This window comes from Alternaria dauci, chromosome 4 (genome assembly GCF_042100115.1).
Source record: "Alternaria dauci strain A2016 chromosome 4, whole genome shotgun sequence".
NCBI classification, from domain to species: domain Eukaryota; kingdom Fungi; phylum Ascomycota; class Dothideomycetes; order Pleosporales; family Pleosporaceae; genus Alternaria; species Alternaria dauci.
In genome coordinates this window covers 956,992-974,433 of record NC_091275.1, presented here as the reverse complement: position 1 = coordinate 974,433, position 17,442 = coordinate 956,992, and the positions used below count along the sequence as shown (strand labels likewise).

At 53.8% G+C, this 17,442-nt stretch overlaps 5 protein-coding genes across 5 annotated transcripts; 1 reads left to right on the top strand and 4 right to left on the bottom strand.

The window, feature by feature from the left end:
- Positions 1–151: 151 nt before the first annotated feature.
- Positions 152–2,105, bottom strand: ACET3X_004914 (uncharacterized protein; the record flags this gene model as incomplete). Its single annotated transcript, XM_069451061.1, has 2 exons — positions 152–1,977; positions 2,063–2,105. The coding sequence occupies 2 exons, from the start codon at positions 2,103–2,105 to the stop codon at positions 152–154; spliced, it is 1,869 nt and encodes a 622-aa protein (XP_069306958.1).
- A 1,396-nt stretch (positions 2,106–3,501) lies between these two features.
- Positions 3,502–5,958, top strand: ACET3X_004913 (uncharacterized protein; the record flags this gene model as incomplete). Its single annotated transcript, XM_069451060.1, has 1 exon — positions 3,502–5,958. The coding sequence occupies one exon, from the start codon at positions 3,502–3,504 to the stop codon at positions 5,956–5,958; it is 2,457 nt and encodes an 818-aa protein (XP_069306957.1).
- A 301-nt stretch (positions 5,959–6,259) lies between these two features.
- Positions 6,260–8,052, bottom strand: ACET3X_004912 (uncharacterized protein; the record flags this gene model as incomplete). Its single annotated transcript, XM_069451059.1, has 3 exons — positions 6,260–6,457; positions 6,524–7,313; positions 7,361–8,052. 3 exons carry the CDS (start codon positions 8,050–8,052, stop codon positions 6,260–6,262), a joined length of 1,680 nt encoding a protein of 559 aa, XP_069306956.1.
- Positions 8,053–9,018: 966 nt separating this feature from the next.
- On the bottom strand, positions 9,019–10,755 carry ACET3X_004911 (uncharacterized protein; the record flags this gene model as incomplete). The annotated part of the gene is made up of 1 exon (XM_069451058.1): positions 9,019–10,755. The coding sequence occupies one exon, from the start codon at positions 10,753–10,755 to the stop codon at positions 9,019–9,021; it is 1,737 nt and encodes a 578-aa protein (XP_069306955.1).
- Positions 10,756–11,824: 1,069 nt separating this feature from the next.
- ACET3X_004910 (uncharacterized protein) lies at positions 11,825–14,401 on the bottom strand (the record flags this gene model as incomplete). The annotated part of the gene is made up of 1 exon (XM_069451057.1): positions 11,825–14,401. The coding sequence occupies one exon, from the start codon at positions 14,399–14,401 to the stop codon at positions 11,825–11,827; it is 2,577 nt and encodes an 858-aa protein (XP_069306954.1).
- Between the last annotated feature and the right edge of the window lie 3,041 nt (positions 14,402–17,442).

Below are 17,442 nucleotides of genomic sequence, written 5' to 3'. Positions count from 1 at the left end.
ATGCATACAAAGGCATTACAGGCGTTTAGACGGGTATCACAGCAATTTGGAACAAACACTCAGCTACTGCAGCAAATGGAATCTACTCACGATATCGACGCCGTGTCGGTCATGCATGTCGTTACATCGTGATCGATACCACTACAGTCACTCATCCCATGCTACCTCCACTCCTATCACCCGAGATGATGCCCGCCATCTTCAACAACTCCCGGTCCATCTCCACGTCTCCAGTCCCAAGATTGACCCTCCGTCTAGCTTCTGCCTCGCGTTCCTGCCACGCCCACTCTTTCCTCTGTTGTTCTGCAACCTCGTCCCCACCACAGCCCCAAACCTCGAGACTCTCAATCTCAAAGCGATCTTGCCAATCCTTCTTCTTCCTCCCCGGTAGCTTACTTGGATGGAAAGAGCCACCACCTTCAGAAAGATGTGTGAAGATACCAAACTCAAGCGCATCGTCAAGATGCAAGGATACCGGGCCAGGACGGAAGGGAGAGTGGGAGAACTGCGATGAGGAAGCTGACTGTGTGGGAATAGGTGTGCCGAGACCGACACCGGCGGGGTAAGTTGGGGATTTGGAGAAGTAGGTATAGTCTTTGCTAAAGGTTGAGGCCGTGAAGACATCGTGCGTAGGCGAGAGCTGGAAAAGTTCTGTCGAGGAGTCGCCAAAACAGGTCTTGCCAGTGTGTTTCCATTGCGAAGAGATGTAGGCGCCGTAGATGAGGGTTTGGTTAGGGGAAGTGGACGTTATGCTGTCTGGTAAGCGTTTAGGTGGTAGCATGTCCTGTAGTGCGCGTTCGCGGGTGCTGGAGGGCGTTGCGGGAAGAAGGCGGCCTTTTACGAGGAGGATGGTGGGCGCACGCCAATTGAAGACGTGCTTTTCGAAAGATCCCATGCTGAAGCCATGTGTATTGCCGCTATATAGAGGCCGCAGCCGCCGGAAGAGATTGCTGCCTTTGATGAAGAATGACAGTTGGCCCAGTGTCGTTAAATTCAAGATCTCTCCCGGCTCGTGAAGGACTGGCTCGAGTTCTGCTTTTGGTGGAGGTATCACAGGTTTGCTCTCTTGGGTGGGAGATCCAGGGCCTGACTTCCGTTTGGAGAGGTCAAAGTCTCTTGCGAAGAGGAAGTGCTCAAAGAGTGGGTTGAGACCATCGAACAGGTACGGCAAGGACGTCGAGACGACAGTATTGAATGTGCGATACGTGACACCGGGATGGTTGTCCACACCAAAAGACGACAGGATAACATTCGCGGCCCGCCGCAGCTCCGCTACCCTTTTGTCTGAGAGGTCTGGTGCCAGCGACGAGATGCTTTGCTGCGCATCGATCGGCGCAATAAGCAGCAGTAGTTCGACCAGTTTGAGGAAGTTGTCGGTCGGTATGATCGAATGATGTACGTTCGTTTGCTCTCCATGCTTGAACGCATCAATGGCGTCCATAGAGTCCAATGCAGCCAGCACCAACTCATCGTCGTCCTCGCCCTCCCCTTCTTCTTCCTCTTCTGGCGCATCGATCGCAAAGCCCAGATTACTGCTTCCCTCTTTCCGTTGCTTCGACTTGTGGTCCACCTCTTCTTTTTCCTTGTCTTCCAAACTCGAGCGTATGCCCTTGTCGTATATGGCCAGACTCCTGTAGAGCTCTCTTAGCCAGATCTCCTTTCCTCTCTTCTTGAGCACAGCCCCGTATCTCTCCGTAAGGATCGTGACAACCTTAAGGAGCGCCTCGTGTGTAAGTATAGCTGGCGCTTGACTAGGAAGTGGGAATGCGCCGAGATAGCTAGCCATCTGGAAGACGACAGAGCCCACGCCCAGCGCATCTGGCAGCTCGAGGAAGCGGCATAGCGTGCTCTCGCTCCAGTATTTCACACCGGATTCGGTATCAGCGAGGGATCGGAACACGGAGTTGAAGCAGTAGAGCTCGAGAGGCGAGAAGCTTTTCTGCGCGAATCGTTGGGCTATGGTTTGCGAGAGCTGCTCTGGAGATTTGTTAGTCAGGATGCTTAGGCGGCAACTCTGCAGCGGCGATCGAGGATGGAGAAGTGGCAGATTGCGTATACGCACCCAGTGTCAGTTTCGGGGTATCGTGGGATGCTCCTTGGCCCATTATCGCGGTAACTCGGCGGCTCCAACCCGGTGAGACATGGATGGGGGAGCAGTCGCGTCGCGATGCAAGTGGTTCCATGAACGATGACGGAATGCGGGCTATCTCCGATAACACCGAAACACCTATCGCTGGGCGCCATGCTTCGACTGGCACCTCTCTACTTTGCATGCACATGGACCGATCCCTCATTGCATACAGTGCTCTCTAGTCAGCCTTTTCCAATCAGCTCTGTATGCACAGTGATTTCTTTTCCAAAACATGACGTTTGGTAGCGACTCGTCACATGGTCAGCTCAATCGGTCTCAGCCGCGCTGTCGCCTGGTGTGACCCTGAGGTTCTATTGGGTACGTGTGACGCTGCGCCTATCCGTAGTTAGGCATTCCCTCTCGCTCTCATCTCTTGAGAGCTTTCTCTGAGCACAACTTGGGAATCGCCAGTCCATTCTTTCGTCACTGCACCATTCATTCACTACGCACAAGCGCTATCAGCATTCACCGGCCGCAGCACGTGCTTGAAGTGACTGCGCCCCAGCCTTGCCCGACTTCTTCGCTCGTACATAACACTGAAACTAGGTCTACACGCTTGCACCACGTTTTCTGGTCGCACCCATTGCCAGCATTCAACCACACCGGGTCATTCTCACGGTTAATTACTACCACTAACGCGACAACACATCTCAGAGGCCTACGATATCCATCTTTCGCTGCGGGCCTTGAGGAAGCATCTTATTGCCAGTGTAAAACCTGAGTCAGGTATGCAAACACGGCGGAAGTTGATGGACGACCCTGAGGAAGGACATGCCAAAGGGCAGCCCTCCGCCTCTGAGCCGACCCATGGTAACTCGGCTGCAACCGCCAGCCAGTCAGACTGGAGACTTGACAAGGACGACGAAAGAGCCGCACACTACCACGAAGAAACGCCATCAAACTACGTCACCCTGAATACCTTCGAGGAGCTCACGGCTCATCTCAAAACAGCGACATGTCGCAAGTGCCAGGAACCCTTCTTTGCCTCAGAGCTCAATATTCGTCGTCTATTTCAAGATTGGGCCGACGGCGCGGTAGATGAATTGTCCTGCAATGTTCCATGTAGCAGCTGCAACACGCGCTCATGCATCGCATGCGAGCCAGAACCCAACGCGAGACCTTCTGGAATCGTCTCTCGATCTAGCAAACGGGGCGTCTCCTGGTGCTGCGTCGGTGGTCGGTTATTCCTCATATGGGCACTCCTTTGTGGATTCGATCGGCACATTTGGGAGTCTAGGGATATTGGAAAGATTTCGGAGGCATCCAAGCTGGAGCCAAAGGCGCGTAAGACGGCTAACAAGTCCACACACGGTAGTGCGACAGGTCTGGGGGGTGGCTATAGAGCTTCGACGGGCCGCATGCCTCCTGGCATGGGGTACGGCGGGCATGGTTACGATTTGCACGAAGAATCCGACTATGATACCGATGACTTTGAAGAGGGTGACTACAGCGGCAACCTTGATGATCCAGATTACATGCCAAGCGTATCCAAGGGCTCCGCGCACACCTTAGGACACATCTTGAACTTGAAGGAACCCAAGAGGGAAACCAAGGTTTCAGAGGCCCAGAAAGTACAGATATGCGAAGATGTCTTCAGCAACATGGTCCTGGGATTCTTAACAAATCTGCTTCCAAGCCTCGAGCGAGAAACCTGCTTCGATTTCGACCCTCCTAAAGCCGTTCTGAAAATGCTCCGCAACAGCAAGATTCTCCAGTACTGTGCAGAATTGCTCCGTAACGACTCATTGGCCGACGTCATCAAGCGCAAAGACCTCTATCAGACTCTGTTCAACTTCTTGATGACTGTGGGATTACATGGCGAAACAAGTGCAGCGCTTTTTGGCCCTCGCTTCGTGCGTCCCGAGACGGTGGACCTTCTCACACTATCATTTTGCGCTGCTGCACCCGATCCGAGTGAAAGCGTTTCCATTCTTGCAGAGTGCTTACGCAATCTCACCACTCAGAGTGCCATGGTCCTCCTGAGCGCCAAGAATAATGGGAAGTACTTCAAGAATCAAGAAGGCCAGCAAATGCTACGGGTCTGTAGAAACATTTCGGCCCTTTCACAATTTATCCAGGATCAAACACCCGTAGAGGCTGGTAGCAAGAAGGGCAAGGAGACTGCAATAGTTCCCGAGGACCTTGCTGTAAGAGAAGTGGAGGAAAGCTTGATGGAACGAACTTACTACTACTACAAGCAAGCGAAGGCACTTGAATCATCCCGTCCAGGCAGGTTCAAGCGATTGGTTACAGAGATCACGACACTGCAAACAAGCCTTCCACCGGGTATCTTTGTACGCTATTGTGAAAACAGGCCAGACATTCTCAAGTGTGTCATCGTTGGGCCTATGGGAACCCCGTACGAGAATGGCCTTTTTGAGTTCGACTTCTTCTGCCCCGCAGAGTACCCCAACGTCCCTCCACTGGCCAACTTCAAAGGAACAGCGGGCGGCCGTATATCTATCAATCCAAATCTCTACGCCGAGGGCAAGGTCTGCCTATCCCTTCTCGGTACATGGTCTGGCGAGCCCTGGAAGCCTGGCGAGTCGACATTGCTGCAAGTCTTGATATCGATACAAGCAATGATACTGTGTGACGAACCGTGGTACAACGAGCCAGGAAGAGAGGCCGGTTACACTCGCAGTCTCAACAGTCCTTCGGCAATGTACAACAGCAAGATTCGCGAGCATACTGTACGTACCGCGATTATGGCTTGGCTCGAATACCCGAAACCAATATGGAAGGATGTAGTTGATCACCACTTTAATGAACACGGCAATACCATCCTCAAGACAGTAGAGGAGTGGACCAAGGACAAGAGGAGTCCTGTGAAACGGCCACGCCCTGAAGTCGTTCCTGACGACGATGGACTTTACGACTATGACGATATCTTTAATACTGTTCGAGGCCAGCCAGATGATGTGCAAGATATGGGTACTATGCTGTTCAGGATACAGAGGATGCTGAAGGAGCGGTACAGGACCACGTTCGAAGTCACATATGTGCCGCCTGTAAAGAAGCCAACTCCACCGCCAGCAACTCCACGGAGACTAAACCTCTCGTCTTCGCCATGGACCATGTTCGGACCTCCGCCACTCGACACTGAGGCAAGTGCCTCGGGAGCGCCGCCGCTAGGGTTCGCATCGCCGGCACTGGCGCCACCGTCATCACTCAGTCCGTCAAGTAGCGCGACTGATTCGATAGGATTCTATCAGCAACAGCTTGCGGCTGCGGCTGCAACTCCTGGACGCGGTGGCTACGCGCAAGCCATAGGTCGCGGGGCGTTCTCGGGTGGACATTCTTTTCTCAGCAACAATCCATACAAGTCGGATGGAAGCGTGGCGATGCCCAACACACAGGGCGGGTCTTCCATGGGACTTCCTTCCGTTGCTCCCAGGTATGACACTAGGTCGACTACCCGCGGGCGCGGCGAACACGGTATCAATCCAGGCATGCGCGGAGGACGGGGAGGTTCCTCTCTCGGCACTCCACTGCTTCCATCTGGCGCTAACGTCAATATGGGCCGTGGTCGAGGCAATATAACAATAGGTTATGGAGGACTTACAGGACTTGGTCGTGGCCATGGCACTGGTGAGGGAGATATACAGGGTGGTCAGGCGAATACATTTGCTCCCTTCTTCCCCCCTGCTCCCACCAACTTTGGTCGTGGACGAGGTGCAGCTCCTCCGGGTGACAGCTTTACCCTTGGAGATTTGTCGTCCGGGACTCGTGGTAGAGGCTTTGCTGGTGGACGTGGTGCACGAGGCGGCCGCGGTGGACGGGGACGGGGTAGAGGTCGTGGCGGTCGCGGCGATGGCTGTCCTTAGAACGGATCTGATCTGGGATGGCATGGTTGCTGCTTGAGATAAGAGGGAGTGCCTGTCTATCGACGGGGTCGCAAGACACGAGCGATAGTTTTCTTCATATCACATAGATGGGACGACTAGTAACAAAGAATAATCATGGTGGAGTTTAGGTAGCAACTGATTCCTTCAGAAAGATACCCACTACCTTTGGACGAGGGTGAGTACTTTGTACCAATATACCCGGTTACGGTTACACACATGCATACCATAGCAAGACCGCTATCCAAACACCGTAGCAGATGCACGCTGAAAGAAATCACGATTACAACATGACCAAGCCAATACCGCCCATGTGGTCCTTGCTCGACTGGTTCCGGCCATCAATGCCTCCTGGTATCGGCGCAGCGCGGTAGTTGTACAGGTAGTAGTGCAGCGAGCCGTCTCCAGCACCGAAACGTTGTTCCTCGAGGAAGAGCGGGTTGTCGAGGAGTGTGAGGGCGTTGAAGACGTCGAAGTTGGCCTGGTCACAGCATGTTAGTAAAGGTTTGGGTTGTAGGGTAGGAATAGAATGGAACGAAATGCTTACTTTCTTGGCCAAGATCAACGCGTCCTTCATCAACAGGTTCAGTCGCTGCTTGAGCTTCGCCTTGTCCTTGTCCTCCTTTTCGAATGCGACTTCGGTGCCGTAGTAGAACAGGTACGCCGCCTTGATGGTATTGTGCTTCTTGTTACCAATCACCGTACTCTCCAGGTTGTAGAAAGAGAAGTAGTCGGTGATCTTGTGAGTGTCGGGGTCTTCAACCACGTAGCTCCATACAACCTGTTCCTTGGGCTTCTCCTTTGGCGCCATCCAGTGCTCAAACTCGGTCTTGTTGAAGACTTGCGCCATGTCCATGCGGGCCAGGTATCGCTTCAGGAGGTCGAGAGCCGCGTCCACGTCCTTGGCCTCCATCTCGCGGAGTCCAGGGGTGGCTGTGGTGTCTGGGAGCTTGTATCGCACGATTTGACGTGTCTTGGTGCTACCATGGGGAAGAGGAGAGAAGCCGACATCGTATAGCTTCTCCCAGTTGATGGCGCGGTGGAAGTAGCGGGCTGTCGAGACGGGGGTGGGTAGTAGAGAGCCGACGGTATATACGGCTTGGAATGTGCCCTCGACGTAACAGCGGCGGGTGATCTCCTTGATGAGGACGGGTGCTAATCGCTTGGAGCGGAGCTTCTTGTGGACGCAGAGGAAGTTGACTTCGGAGCAGTTGAGGACTTTGTCGCGTACTCGCATTTGGATTGGGATGCCGGAGATGAAAGCGACGAGCTTGCCTGAGGCGGTTGCGCGGACACCGACGTGCCATTCCTTCTTCCAGCCTGGTGCTTTCAAGGCCCTGACTGTGTTAGCGGCAGTGGTTCATGGCAGTATGTGATTGCCTACCAGTTCAAGAATGACGGTGAGTATTTGAAGCGGAAGGTGGCGTCCTTGTCTTCAACGTAATGGTTTGTGAGCAGCTCGTAGACCTCTTCGAGCTGCTTCTCGTCCTCCAGGTCCATCGTCACCCACTCGAAACCCGGGTACATGGGACTTGGGTTCTTGTCCACCTCCTCGATGTTGATCTCCTTGATAGGTCCATCCTTGATCTTCTCCTTGTTGGCCATCTCCTCGAAGCTGGGTACGGGCTGCGTCTTCCAGAAGGCGTGGCTGGCCATGTCCTTTTGGCTGCCTTGGGGCGCCAGGCCCGTCAGCATCTCGTTGATGTTGAGCTTCTTGATCAATTGCGCCAGCTCATCCTTGTTGTTTGCCTTGCCCTGCAGTTCATTCGCCAGCCCGGGGTTGTTCGCAAGCAGCATGTTCAGCGCTTCCTTTGGCAGGACGTTTCCTGCGGGCGCATTCAAGTCTGTAACGTCGCCGGCCTTGCCCTTTGCGCTGATGGCGTCCTTGATCTTGCGCTTCCTGCTCTTCTTCTTCTTTTCCGACGCACCCTCTGCATCCTCTACTGTCTCGGTCGCCTCATCGCCGCTCTCGTCTGCGGATTCGGCTTCTGGCTGCTTACTCGATTCGGCGACAACTTCGGCGGCCGCTTGTGACGTCGCGTCGGGGTCCGACACTTTTGAGTTTTCCTGAGGCATAGCGGAAAGGTGTCTTGTGGTATCGGGGTTATGCGGGGGAGGTGTGGCTGTTGTGTGTTGACGGCCAGCTCAGGAACAGGTAATTGAGAGCACTGCGGGCTGCTCGAGTGGGGCAATCGAGGGGCTGGCGCATCACACTTGCCCTGCACCCTTGGGGGATCATCACGACAACCTCACTTCTCTTCTGCTGCGAGACATACGAGTAAAATTTCAATTTAGCAAATGTAAATGTACACTTGCTTCTAGACTAACAAAACAAGCAGTCGGGTATCTTTCCAGCCAAACTCCAAAACACCCATCGAGCATCCACTCCATCCGAAAAGCAAGAAAGACCAAACTCGAGAAGAACCAAAGGTATCGTGCAGAACATAATGAATCAAGAAATCCAGACTCCATCGCGCAAAAACCTCTCATAAACACCACCGCACCCAAGATCCTCAACACCAACTCCACTTCTTCCCTACCTTAGGCTGTACTACTCAACCACCCCTTCTTACACTACTCTCTCAGCCTCCGTTACTTACCTTTCACATTCCATCTCACAAACACCACGCCCCCATCCAACCACTGAACACAGATCTCACGCAAACAAGCCCACCCTCAAACCCATCAATCCTTCAGAACGGGACTTTTCAGTCGCTCAGGCACCGCAAACGGACTATACCTGCTGCATAGGATTGTGAGAAGCTGTTCGGAAGACATTGTTGTGCACTACAACTGCACTGTCTCGGCTTCAAGGAGGGTTGGGCTAGACTTGTTCATGCTCAATCATGGTCCAAGTGGAAGGGGGAGGGGTAGTGAGGGTGAGACGGTCAGCGAAAATCGGTAACGGAGGCTGGTATCAGTAGATGTTGTCAGGAGTGTTTGCGTGGCGTTGGCGTGCGGTAAGGAAGTTGTCTTGTCCGTGTCGTTTCTCTCATCCTCGTTTGTATCCTCGATCGAAGCCTTCACAACTCTGCCAGGGGGCTAGGCAAAGTTTCTCGTGAGGGGGAGGTCGATCGACAGAGGCGCAGGCGGATCCGTCGGGAAAGGATCAGCCGTCCACTCACTCATCTCTGGGTACGGAGCGATTGTGGGCGGGCGAATCGGCGAAGCACCAAACTGCATCCCAGCGATGAACTTGACGATCTCGTCGCGCTCGAAAGGAATGAACTTGGCATCAATGGCCTCGGAAACATCCTCAATCTGGGGTCCCCATATACCCACAGCGCGGACGTTGACCTGGGCGCACTTGGCGAGGATGCTGAACGGGTTGCGTTGACCCCTCCTGTAATAGAGCCTGTTGGCTCGATTGAGGAGATCAAGAAACTCCGGGTTCCGAATGGTTTGGCTGATGGCGCTGTAGAATGCGACAACGTCGTCGATACGTGCGTGCGCCGCGGCTCTGTCTTCCAAGGCTGCTTGGTAGGAAAGATACAGGACAGCGACCCGCTCCCAGTCGTACATCGCTGTTTCGCAGTAGGCGTTGTGGACTTTGTCTGCGTAGACCTTGGCCTCGGTTTTCTTCAGACTGACAGGTGCTTCTCCTGTGGTCCAATACCGGAGGCGGGAATGAGCAAGGACAGCTTTGACCACTTCGAGCGTCACCCAGATCATACAGAGAAATGTTTTGAGGAGCTCAAAGACCACGGACAAGACAGCGCAAACGCCCTTTAGAAAGGTCACGTAGCCTGCTTTCCAGAGTTTCCAAGAGACTTCCTCTTCCCCAAGGCCGAAGCAGACTTGCAGTGTGACTCGGAAGATGTCCAGCATGTGTGGAATAATCTGCTTCCAAGATCGGATACGGAGCTTGATCACAACAATGGTGAGGTTCCAGCCGAAAAACAGAATGTCTGTCGCCATGGCCTTGACAATCTGGGACCAGGTCGCCGGATTCGGGTAAGCGCCGTAGAGGTCCGGGAAGAGACACTCTCCACTGCTGATGACGGATATATGTCGTTCGAATATCTTGTCGATGCGACGCTTGCTTGTTCGGCCCTCGTACCAGTCGTGTGCTTGTCTAGCAAACCACTGTCCTACACCGTTCACAACCATCTTGACAAACCTCCAACAAAGTAGAGGAATGCGCTTGACGAGTGGCAGTTGGGAGTGAAAGGTGAGGACGAGTGGGTACGACACGAAAGTGCTGAAGACCCTTGGCCATACGATGTAGCCTTCTGACCACTCGAACCAGTAGTCGGTGAGCAAGCATATCCAACCCAGAAGCAAACCTGCATATCCGATGCGGCATCCAGTGTGCCGAAAGGAAGCGTTGATGGCTGGGACGACGTGGCCGAGACTCCGCATGGCCCTACCTTTGCCCATGGCGAAGACAGTGACCCACCAAGCCATGATGGTGACGGCAAAGATGGTGACGAGGAATACAGCGAAGTCGAGCTTGGAGTACTGGGGCACCGCCATCGCGTGTGCAGTGGACACGCGATCTTGGGCCCTGTAGCGAGACTCAATGTGGTCAGGCGACGAGAACTTGTAGGGGTTGAGCCTGGGACGGCTAGACTTGGGGGTGGCAGTGGTAGAGGTAGTGGGGATGGTGTGGGTGATGGCGGTAGCGGGGACACCGACTGTTTTGGTGACAGTGACGGTTGGCAAGATGAGAGGTGCTTGGAGAACCAGTTGGGTGACGACAACGGCCTCGATGTTGGACGTAGATTCGAACCACGGAACCAGACCGAACAAGGCGGTCAAGACCTTGAACGCCCACATTGTGTTGGCGGTTGCTGCGACGCACTATCAGAATGACTGTGGTAGTGCGGGCCGAGTTGGCGGAGTGGATGGAGTTATCGCAGTCGCGAATAAAAGAGGTGTGGGATAGAAGGAGCCAGCGATGAGCAATTGAGTGTGATCAATATGTTGTCAAAGTGTGGTATACTGTCAGTCGCTGTGTGTGTGTGTGGGTGGGTGGAAGAAAGATCGCAGCGGTGGAGGGGCGAGGATTTATTACACAGACGCGTCAGCCTAGCGCGATTAGGACACCAATTTTGGACCCTTTTTCTTTTGTGGGAGTGGGAGACCGTAAGCGGAAAGTAGAAGGTTCTGGTGGGCAGGTGACGGTGAACTTTCCGTTTGTGGGGGCTGGAGTCGAAGTGAAAGGGGAACAAGGTGAAAGGGGAGAGTTGTGGACGACCGAGAGGTATCAGGGGAACACGGGAGCATCTAGTAACGACCACGAGATAGCCGGGAGAACATTGATACACTGACCATGATCCAACTGTACATGAGAGATGGACATCCAAGCCTAATATGCTGTCAGTAGATTGCATGGGTTTGCGGTCCTTACCTGTAGCCATCAGTCGTCCTATACCTTCATCGCTCACCTACATCAAGACGCCTGGTGGACTTTGGCTAGCTGTGTAGTCTTTCTATATCAATCTTATTGCTGTGGTCTTTGTGCTATGCTACTCGCCATCATCTTTCGCTACTAGATCAAGACTGCCGTTAATGTCAACTCCACCATCGGGTATTTCCCACCAACCATAAGAAAACAGACATTAGATCCAGTCCATCGGTCATGAGAATGCGTCCACGGGACAGGTACAAGAAGGAAACATGGTGTTAAGGATAGTGAACGAAAGGAAAAAGTGACACGCCAGCGCTGTGCTGATCCACGGGCACACACCAGCCCTTTTATATCGTACAGAGATTTTGAACAAGATGTGAAAGTAAGGAAATTGAAGATGCCGTCTGGTTTGATGAAAAATGCAAAAAGGGTATCGCTATGCTGGGAAAAGCAAAATCTCAAATCTAACTGATGTCGCGAAATGATGGACCGTGCTCAAGAGGAGGATGAAGGCGGTGCACGTATCGTGGTGCCGTTCTGGAACTTGATCGTGAAGTTGACAAGGTCCAAGTCGAAAGGACCAACATCAACACTACCGCCATCCGCATTGCCGTTGCGATCATTTGTGAGTAATGTTTGGATTGACTCTTGTGCGCTCGCGGCCACGTCCAGATCCTTGCTTTCCTGGAGCGCAAGGAGCACAGCTACGCGAGCAAAGTCAAGAGCACTGATGTTGCTTGATATGGGTTGTATTATGATGGTTTCAGCTTCGGACGTGCTCTCATCGCTCGAAGCCTCGTCTTGATTCACCTGGCCTACAGTCTGGCGCTTGGCCTGTTGACCAGGAACTTGTGCGGGATGGGGATGGTGAAGTACTGGTAGCGTACGTGACGGGTGGAGCGTGGACCTTATATCCATTGAGTGGAGACGATGAGGAACGGAACGAGAGGCAAGCCCGTTGAACGTGATTAAGGCGTTTTCGGCAGCGCAACTCAGGGATAGCTGAGAGAATAGCGCCAGCACACGCGTGCCATCCAATGGAATATTGAACTTGGGAGCAGTGGTTTCGAGAAGGCGAGGAATGCCCGAGCCCATGGTTGCGTTGTTAGCAGTGCCAGCAAGGTTAGTTGTGGTGCAACCGGTGGCATCATCGTTAGTACATATACTGCCAGTGAAGCCGTTGATGCATACGCAATTGCATGATTGATCAGAGTTCAGAATCGCGATACCACCATTTTGGCAAGTGACGAGACCGTCGCATTGATCGTCGCCTTCGCCTGGACCAGATGTGGGAAGTGGTTGGGCAGGCGCATTGGTGTTGCTCATGTTGTTGGTGCCTTGGGTGTCTTGAGCGGCAGGAGTGTTTGCTTCTTTGTTCATGTTTGGTATGACGACGAGGACCACGGGAATGACGACTGCAGCAGCGATGATGACCAGCAAGACTATCAGGAGCGTGATGAATGTCCACAACGGCATACCACAGCATCTTCGGCGCGGCTTTTGTTTTTCATTACCTGATGCAGAGCCTGTGGCACCATTACGCGAATTGGCACCCGATGGCCATTTGGATAGACTGCCGTTCCCAAAGTTTGGAGTACCACGGCCCGAGCGGTTAGGTGTTTCTTGGCCAGGCGGCGGAAAAGCAGCAAGCATCTCAGACAGTCCGGATTGTCGGACTTGGTTCCTGTCGGGAGCGCCGGTTTCCCAGAAGTCCAGACCGAGTCGACTGGCTGTGCGTCCACGATCGAGATTTGCTGCTAGTCGCGTGGCTCTTCGAATGAGATCTGGTAGGCTTGTCAAGCTACCACGCGCCTCGGCATCTCGGACCGCATCCATATCGAGCCTCGCAGGCCTTCGCATACCAGCACGCTCGGCCAGTCCAGTCGGACGCAATTCCTGTTGAAGTGGCGATGCTGTTCCTGCGTAGCTTTTGCCTTTGAACATCTCCATAGTGTCCACAGAGTCTGCGGAGACTCCCCTGCTGAGAGGTGACCTCGCCATGCTTGATGGACTACCATCCCTTGCGAGAGTTGCAGCTCCTAGTCCCATGGCCCCTAGACCAATACCAACATTTTCTTTCTTTGTATCCGCTCCGTTCTTTTTGTTTCCAAAGCTGTCAATTGACTTGATGGTCATCAGCGATGGCTTGGTCCGCCTACCCAAGCTCGCTTGCCGTACGAGTGCCGGTGATTGCTGAACGAGACCGCTTCGGTCGTCGTGATCGGTCGGAGTTGGTGAGATGGTGTCACGGTCGCTGGTGATAGTCTCGCCGTCGTCCGAGTACAGGTCGTCATCAGGGTAAAAGGCCTTGTCGTCTGTGGGAAATACGTTGCTAGAGGCAAAAGATCCGCGTTGTGATTGAATTCTTGAAGAGTTGTTCTCCGATTCCTCAACGATGGGCGACACATACGACATCTGTGTATAGTACGACGACGGACCTCTTCGGGAGGAAGGCGGCGGGCCTAGACTCGGAAAGCGTCGAGCTTGTTGTATATTCGGCATGGGCGGCTGGGGCACAGGGAAGTCGGGGATGGATCCTATCGAAGAATCCGAGGCTACGGATGAGATAGTTATTGGGCGCGAGGAAAGGAAAGAGCCAGGAGAGAAGGTGTCGCCATTGGGATGCAAATATCCTGGGGAGCCTGGGGAGGGAAGACCAGGGGACAGCTGTTGGATAGGAAACTCGTCGGACATGGGTCGCGCAAATTGTGGCGGTGGTTGAAGTCGTTGTGGAGAGCGTGGCGGGATATCCGGAGTGGAGTCTACCAGTTCCCTGGTGATGTTCGGCAGTGGCCATTGTGGTGACGGCGAGTCTGCTTCAATATCATCCCGGCTTCCAGAGGGCGCTAGTCTCTGTGATCGCTCGACTGGCTCTTGAGAGTACTGCTGAACGAGTTGGTTTGGTCGTCGAGGAAGGCCTATTATTTTCGATGTGTCTGGGAGCTGAGTCCTCTTTTGCGCAGCCTGCATCCTTTCACGAGCCGCCCGTACTGAGCCCTTCTTCGCGTCCCCATCGTCGCTCGAACCTGTTGCACCGTATACTCCGGCGCCCAGTGTCTGTTCGTAACTCATGAATTAGATTTCGGAATGTTGACGGTAGATGTGCCACTCGACACAGGTCTGATAATGGCAAGGTATCGTGCGACGCGAGGTTCACGCCCTCGGTGCGCGAAGCTGTTGATGTTGACGAGTATGCTCCAGGCAGCCTGCGGAGTGTAAGAGTGTTGACTGTGGGTACGACTGTGCAACTACTGACGCATATGCACTTGTTGCAGCACGGGTGATGGCCAATACGAACATGTATGACACACAGGCCTAGAAGCGCTCAGATCCCGGAAAGCTGGTCCAGGTACCCGAAGCAGATTACAGGCAGAGAAGTGTGTGGAAGACAGACGCCAGGAACAGGGCAGAATGATTTGGTGCGCGTCGGTAGACGGCGGAAAGCAGCGATTTCTTGGGTGAGAAAATCGCAATTGCCTCAGGTTTCAGGGAGTGAGGAACCAGGAGGTAAGTGATACAATGTATCAGATGATGAATAGCCTACAATCTCGCAGATCAGAATGAGTCTCTTGCATGACCGGTGGTGCTCAAGTGGGACAACAAGGGCTCTACCAACGAAGAGTTGACAGCAATGCAGAGTATAACCGAACACTGCTATAGCCCAAGAGGCCATGCAGCCTAGCAACAAGAAGCCAAACACGACAAGAGCAGACGCAGAAGGGAGGCAGAGGGGAAGGTGTGACGTTGCCTGTTGCAGCCCCGTGACAGTGATCCCAATGGGGTTTCAAAGGAAATCCATCAACGTACAGTAAGAAGTTCTCGGCCAAGTCAGACGAGGGTCGTCGGAAAGACTGGTTATCGATAGGAAGCGATGGTGGATGAAGGGAGGCGGTTGAATTGGTTGATAGCCGTTGGCCAAGTATACGGAATATTTACAGCGAGGTAATGCGGGGACTAGGCTACGCAGAGGTATCGAAAGTAGCCAAAAAAGAAAGTATAATAGTTAGAATGCGGCAAATCGACGTCGCCAGAGAAGCTTCCAGCTCGCGGTATGGACTTGGGCCGGGATGGAATGAGGACGGCGAGGAGAAGCGAAAGGCAGTCGAGGCAGCAACCACATGTCTCGCAAATACAGAGACTTTGGAGTGGCAGGCAGGGCAGATTGTGGAACACGCAAGGTTGGCATGGTTCAGAGTTTGGAAGCACAGACTAGAAGGTGTAGTGCAGGAAGCGAGGACGCCACGACGGGCGCGGTCGACTCAGGGGCCTTCGTACTGGTCGCTATCTATTGAAAGCAGCATGGTGCGACAGTCGCGGGCAGCGCGCACGAACTCCCGCCCCAGCACGAGGTGAGGAGAGGGTCCCGAGGATGTGCCCAACGTGCGACGGTGCGCGAGCTTGCGCCTGTTCGAAAACGTCGGCTGCAATGGTGAGGATGACTGTAATCATGTCCTCAAGGTCGCGCCTGGTGCAGGTGAGCTATTCGTGGCTGTCAGCAACCAGAGGTGGACCTGCAACGCTCGAGGATGCTTCAGATGCATGCGGCCCTGGTGTGTTTTACATAGCATCACCTTGCGTAGACGAGGCGGGCCCACGAGTCGGTCTCGAGTGTCGTGCCGGCCAAGACAGCCCATTTTAGAATTCGCGTGCTGTTCCTGCATGCATGACGCCTCTTTGGGTTCAGGCAATACTCCTACGGGCATTCTCACAGAGGGGTAGCTGCAGGACCGCGAACCGTCGTGCCTGGTGAGGTTTTCCAACAGCGCGCCCGCAGACTGTCCAGAGGATTCCGCGAGAACCCATGTGATCAGATAAAGGGCCGAGCCTGTAGATTGGATCGAGGGCCGGGATCGATGTCTCTCTTGTGAGGCCCAGCGAATGATCGCGGGATGGAGATTAAATGACACACTGAACCGCAGCGTCCGTGGGAGCGGGATCAGAGCGGACAGAGCAGTGCCCGCTGGCTGCAATCAAAGTGAGGTGCCGGTGCCCCTAGATATTGATCGGCAAGCGAGATCCCAGTAGCCTTGGTGCCCCGATTACGCCGGCCCGCGTATCGTAGTACTGAGCCTGAACCTGAACCACGAAGAGATTTGACGAGTACCACAAGGCTGACGTTGTCCAGCAATTGCCGTCAAACTTCTTACAAAGTGTGGTACCAGTCCGCTGGGCAGGGCACTCGGCCCATCTAAACACGTGAGGTCAGCCTGCCGGAGATGATGAGCAAAAAAAGAAGCATCCCGCGAAAGCCTTTTATCGAATGGCATCGAGCGGGGTGCTCTGTGCGTACGGATTCGCGGTCATGGCTACCAGATACTGCGAAGACTCTCTGTTTCCTCCGCCTGTACCTGCGTCCTTCCGAGGTGCCTGTTCTGCATGCATCATGCTCTCGCGACTCAAGACCCCACTAGCAACCACCATGTCCTGACTATTGAATGAATCCTCCGGAAAAATGGTTGCACTCCACACATGTGCGACTCGTTGATACGGTAGCTATTTCTGCAATCTTTCTATGCGCTTGTGCTCCAACAACATGGTGGGGAAGTAGCTACTAGTGCACAGTTGACAGGCCTGACGGGTGACTGCAGCATGTGGGAGCGTTGGTGTAGCTCCTGCACGTCTCCTATAAAACCGCCAGCCACAATGTCATGTACGACCGCTGAAGCCATCCTCGAGTCATCTCTGTGCGACCTCTCGGACCCACGCGGAATTTGGACTCGAGCATGCCGAGACGTCTCGGATAACCGTGGGAGGAGACAATAAGGAAATCGCGCAGCCGATCAATATGGCCTCTCAGCAAGTTCGTGGAGGGTTGTTGAGTCGGACTGCGTTTACATATGACTTAACTATATTGTAGGGAATTGCTCAAGGACGCGGTTCCACACCTCGCGGACCTGTCACACCCAGCCAGAGCCCCATACGTCCACTCTTGCATGTCGACAGCGTAAATGACTCTCCTGATGGTGGTATACCACTTGAGCCATCAGATGGCACACATACCAGTTTAGCTACAAATGACATCTTCACCGACCATGGTTATGCACAGCCAACACAGGCTGCTTCAAAGCCGTTGGAGACAACTGTCCCTCTGAGCTCGCCTCCCAGACAGGCAA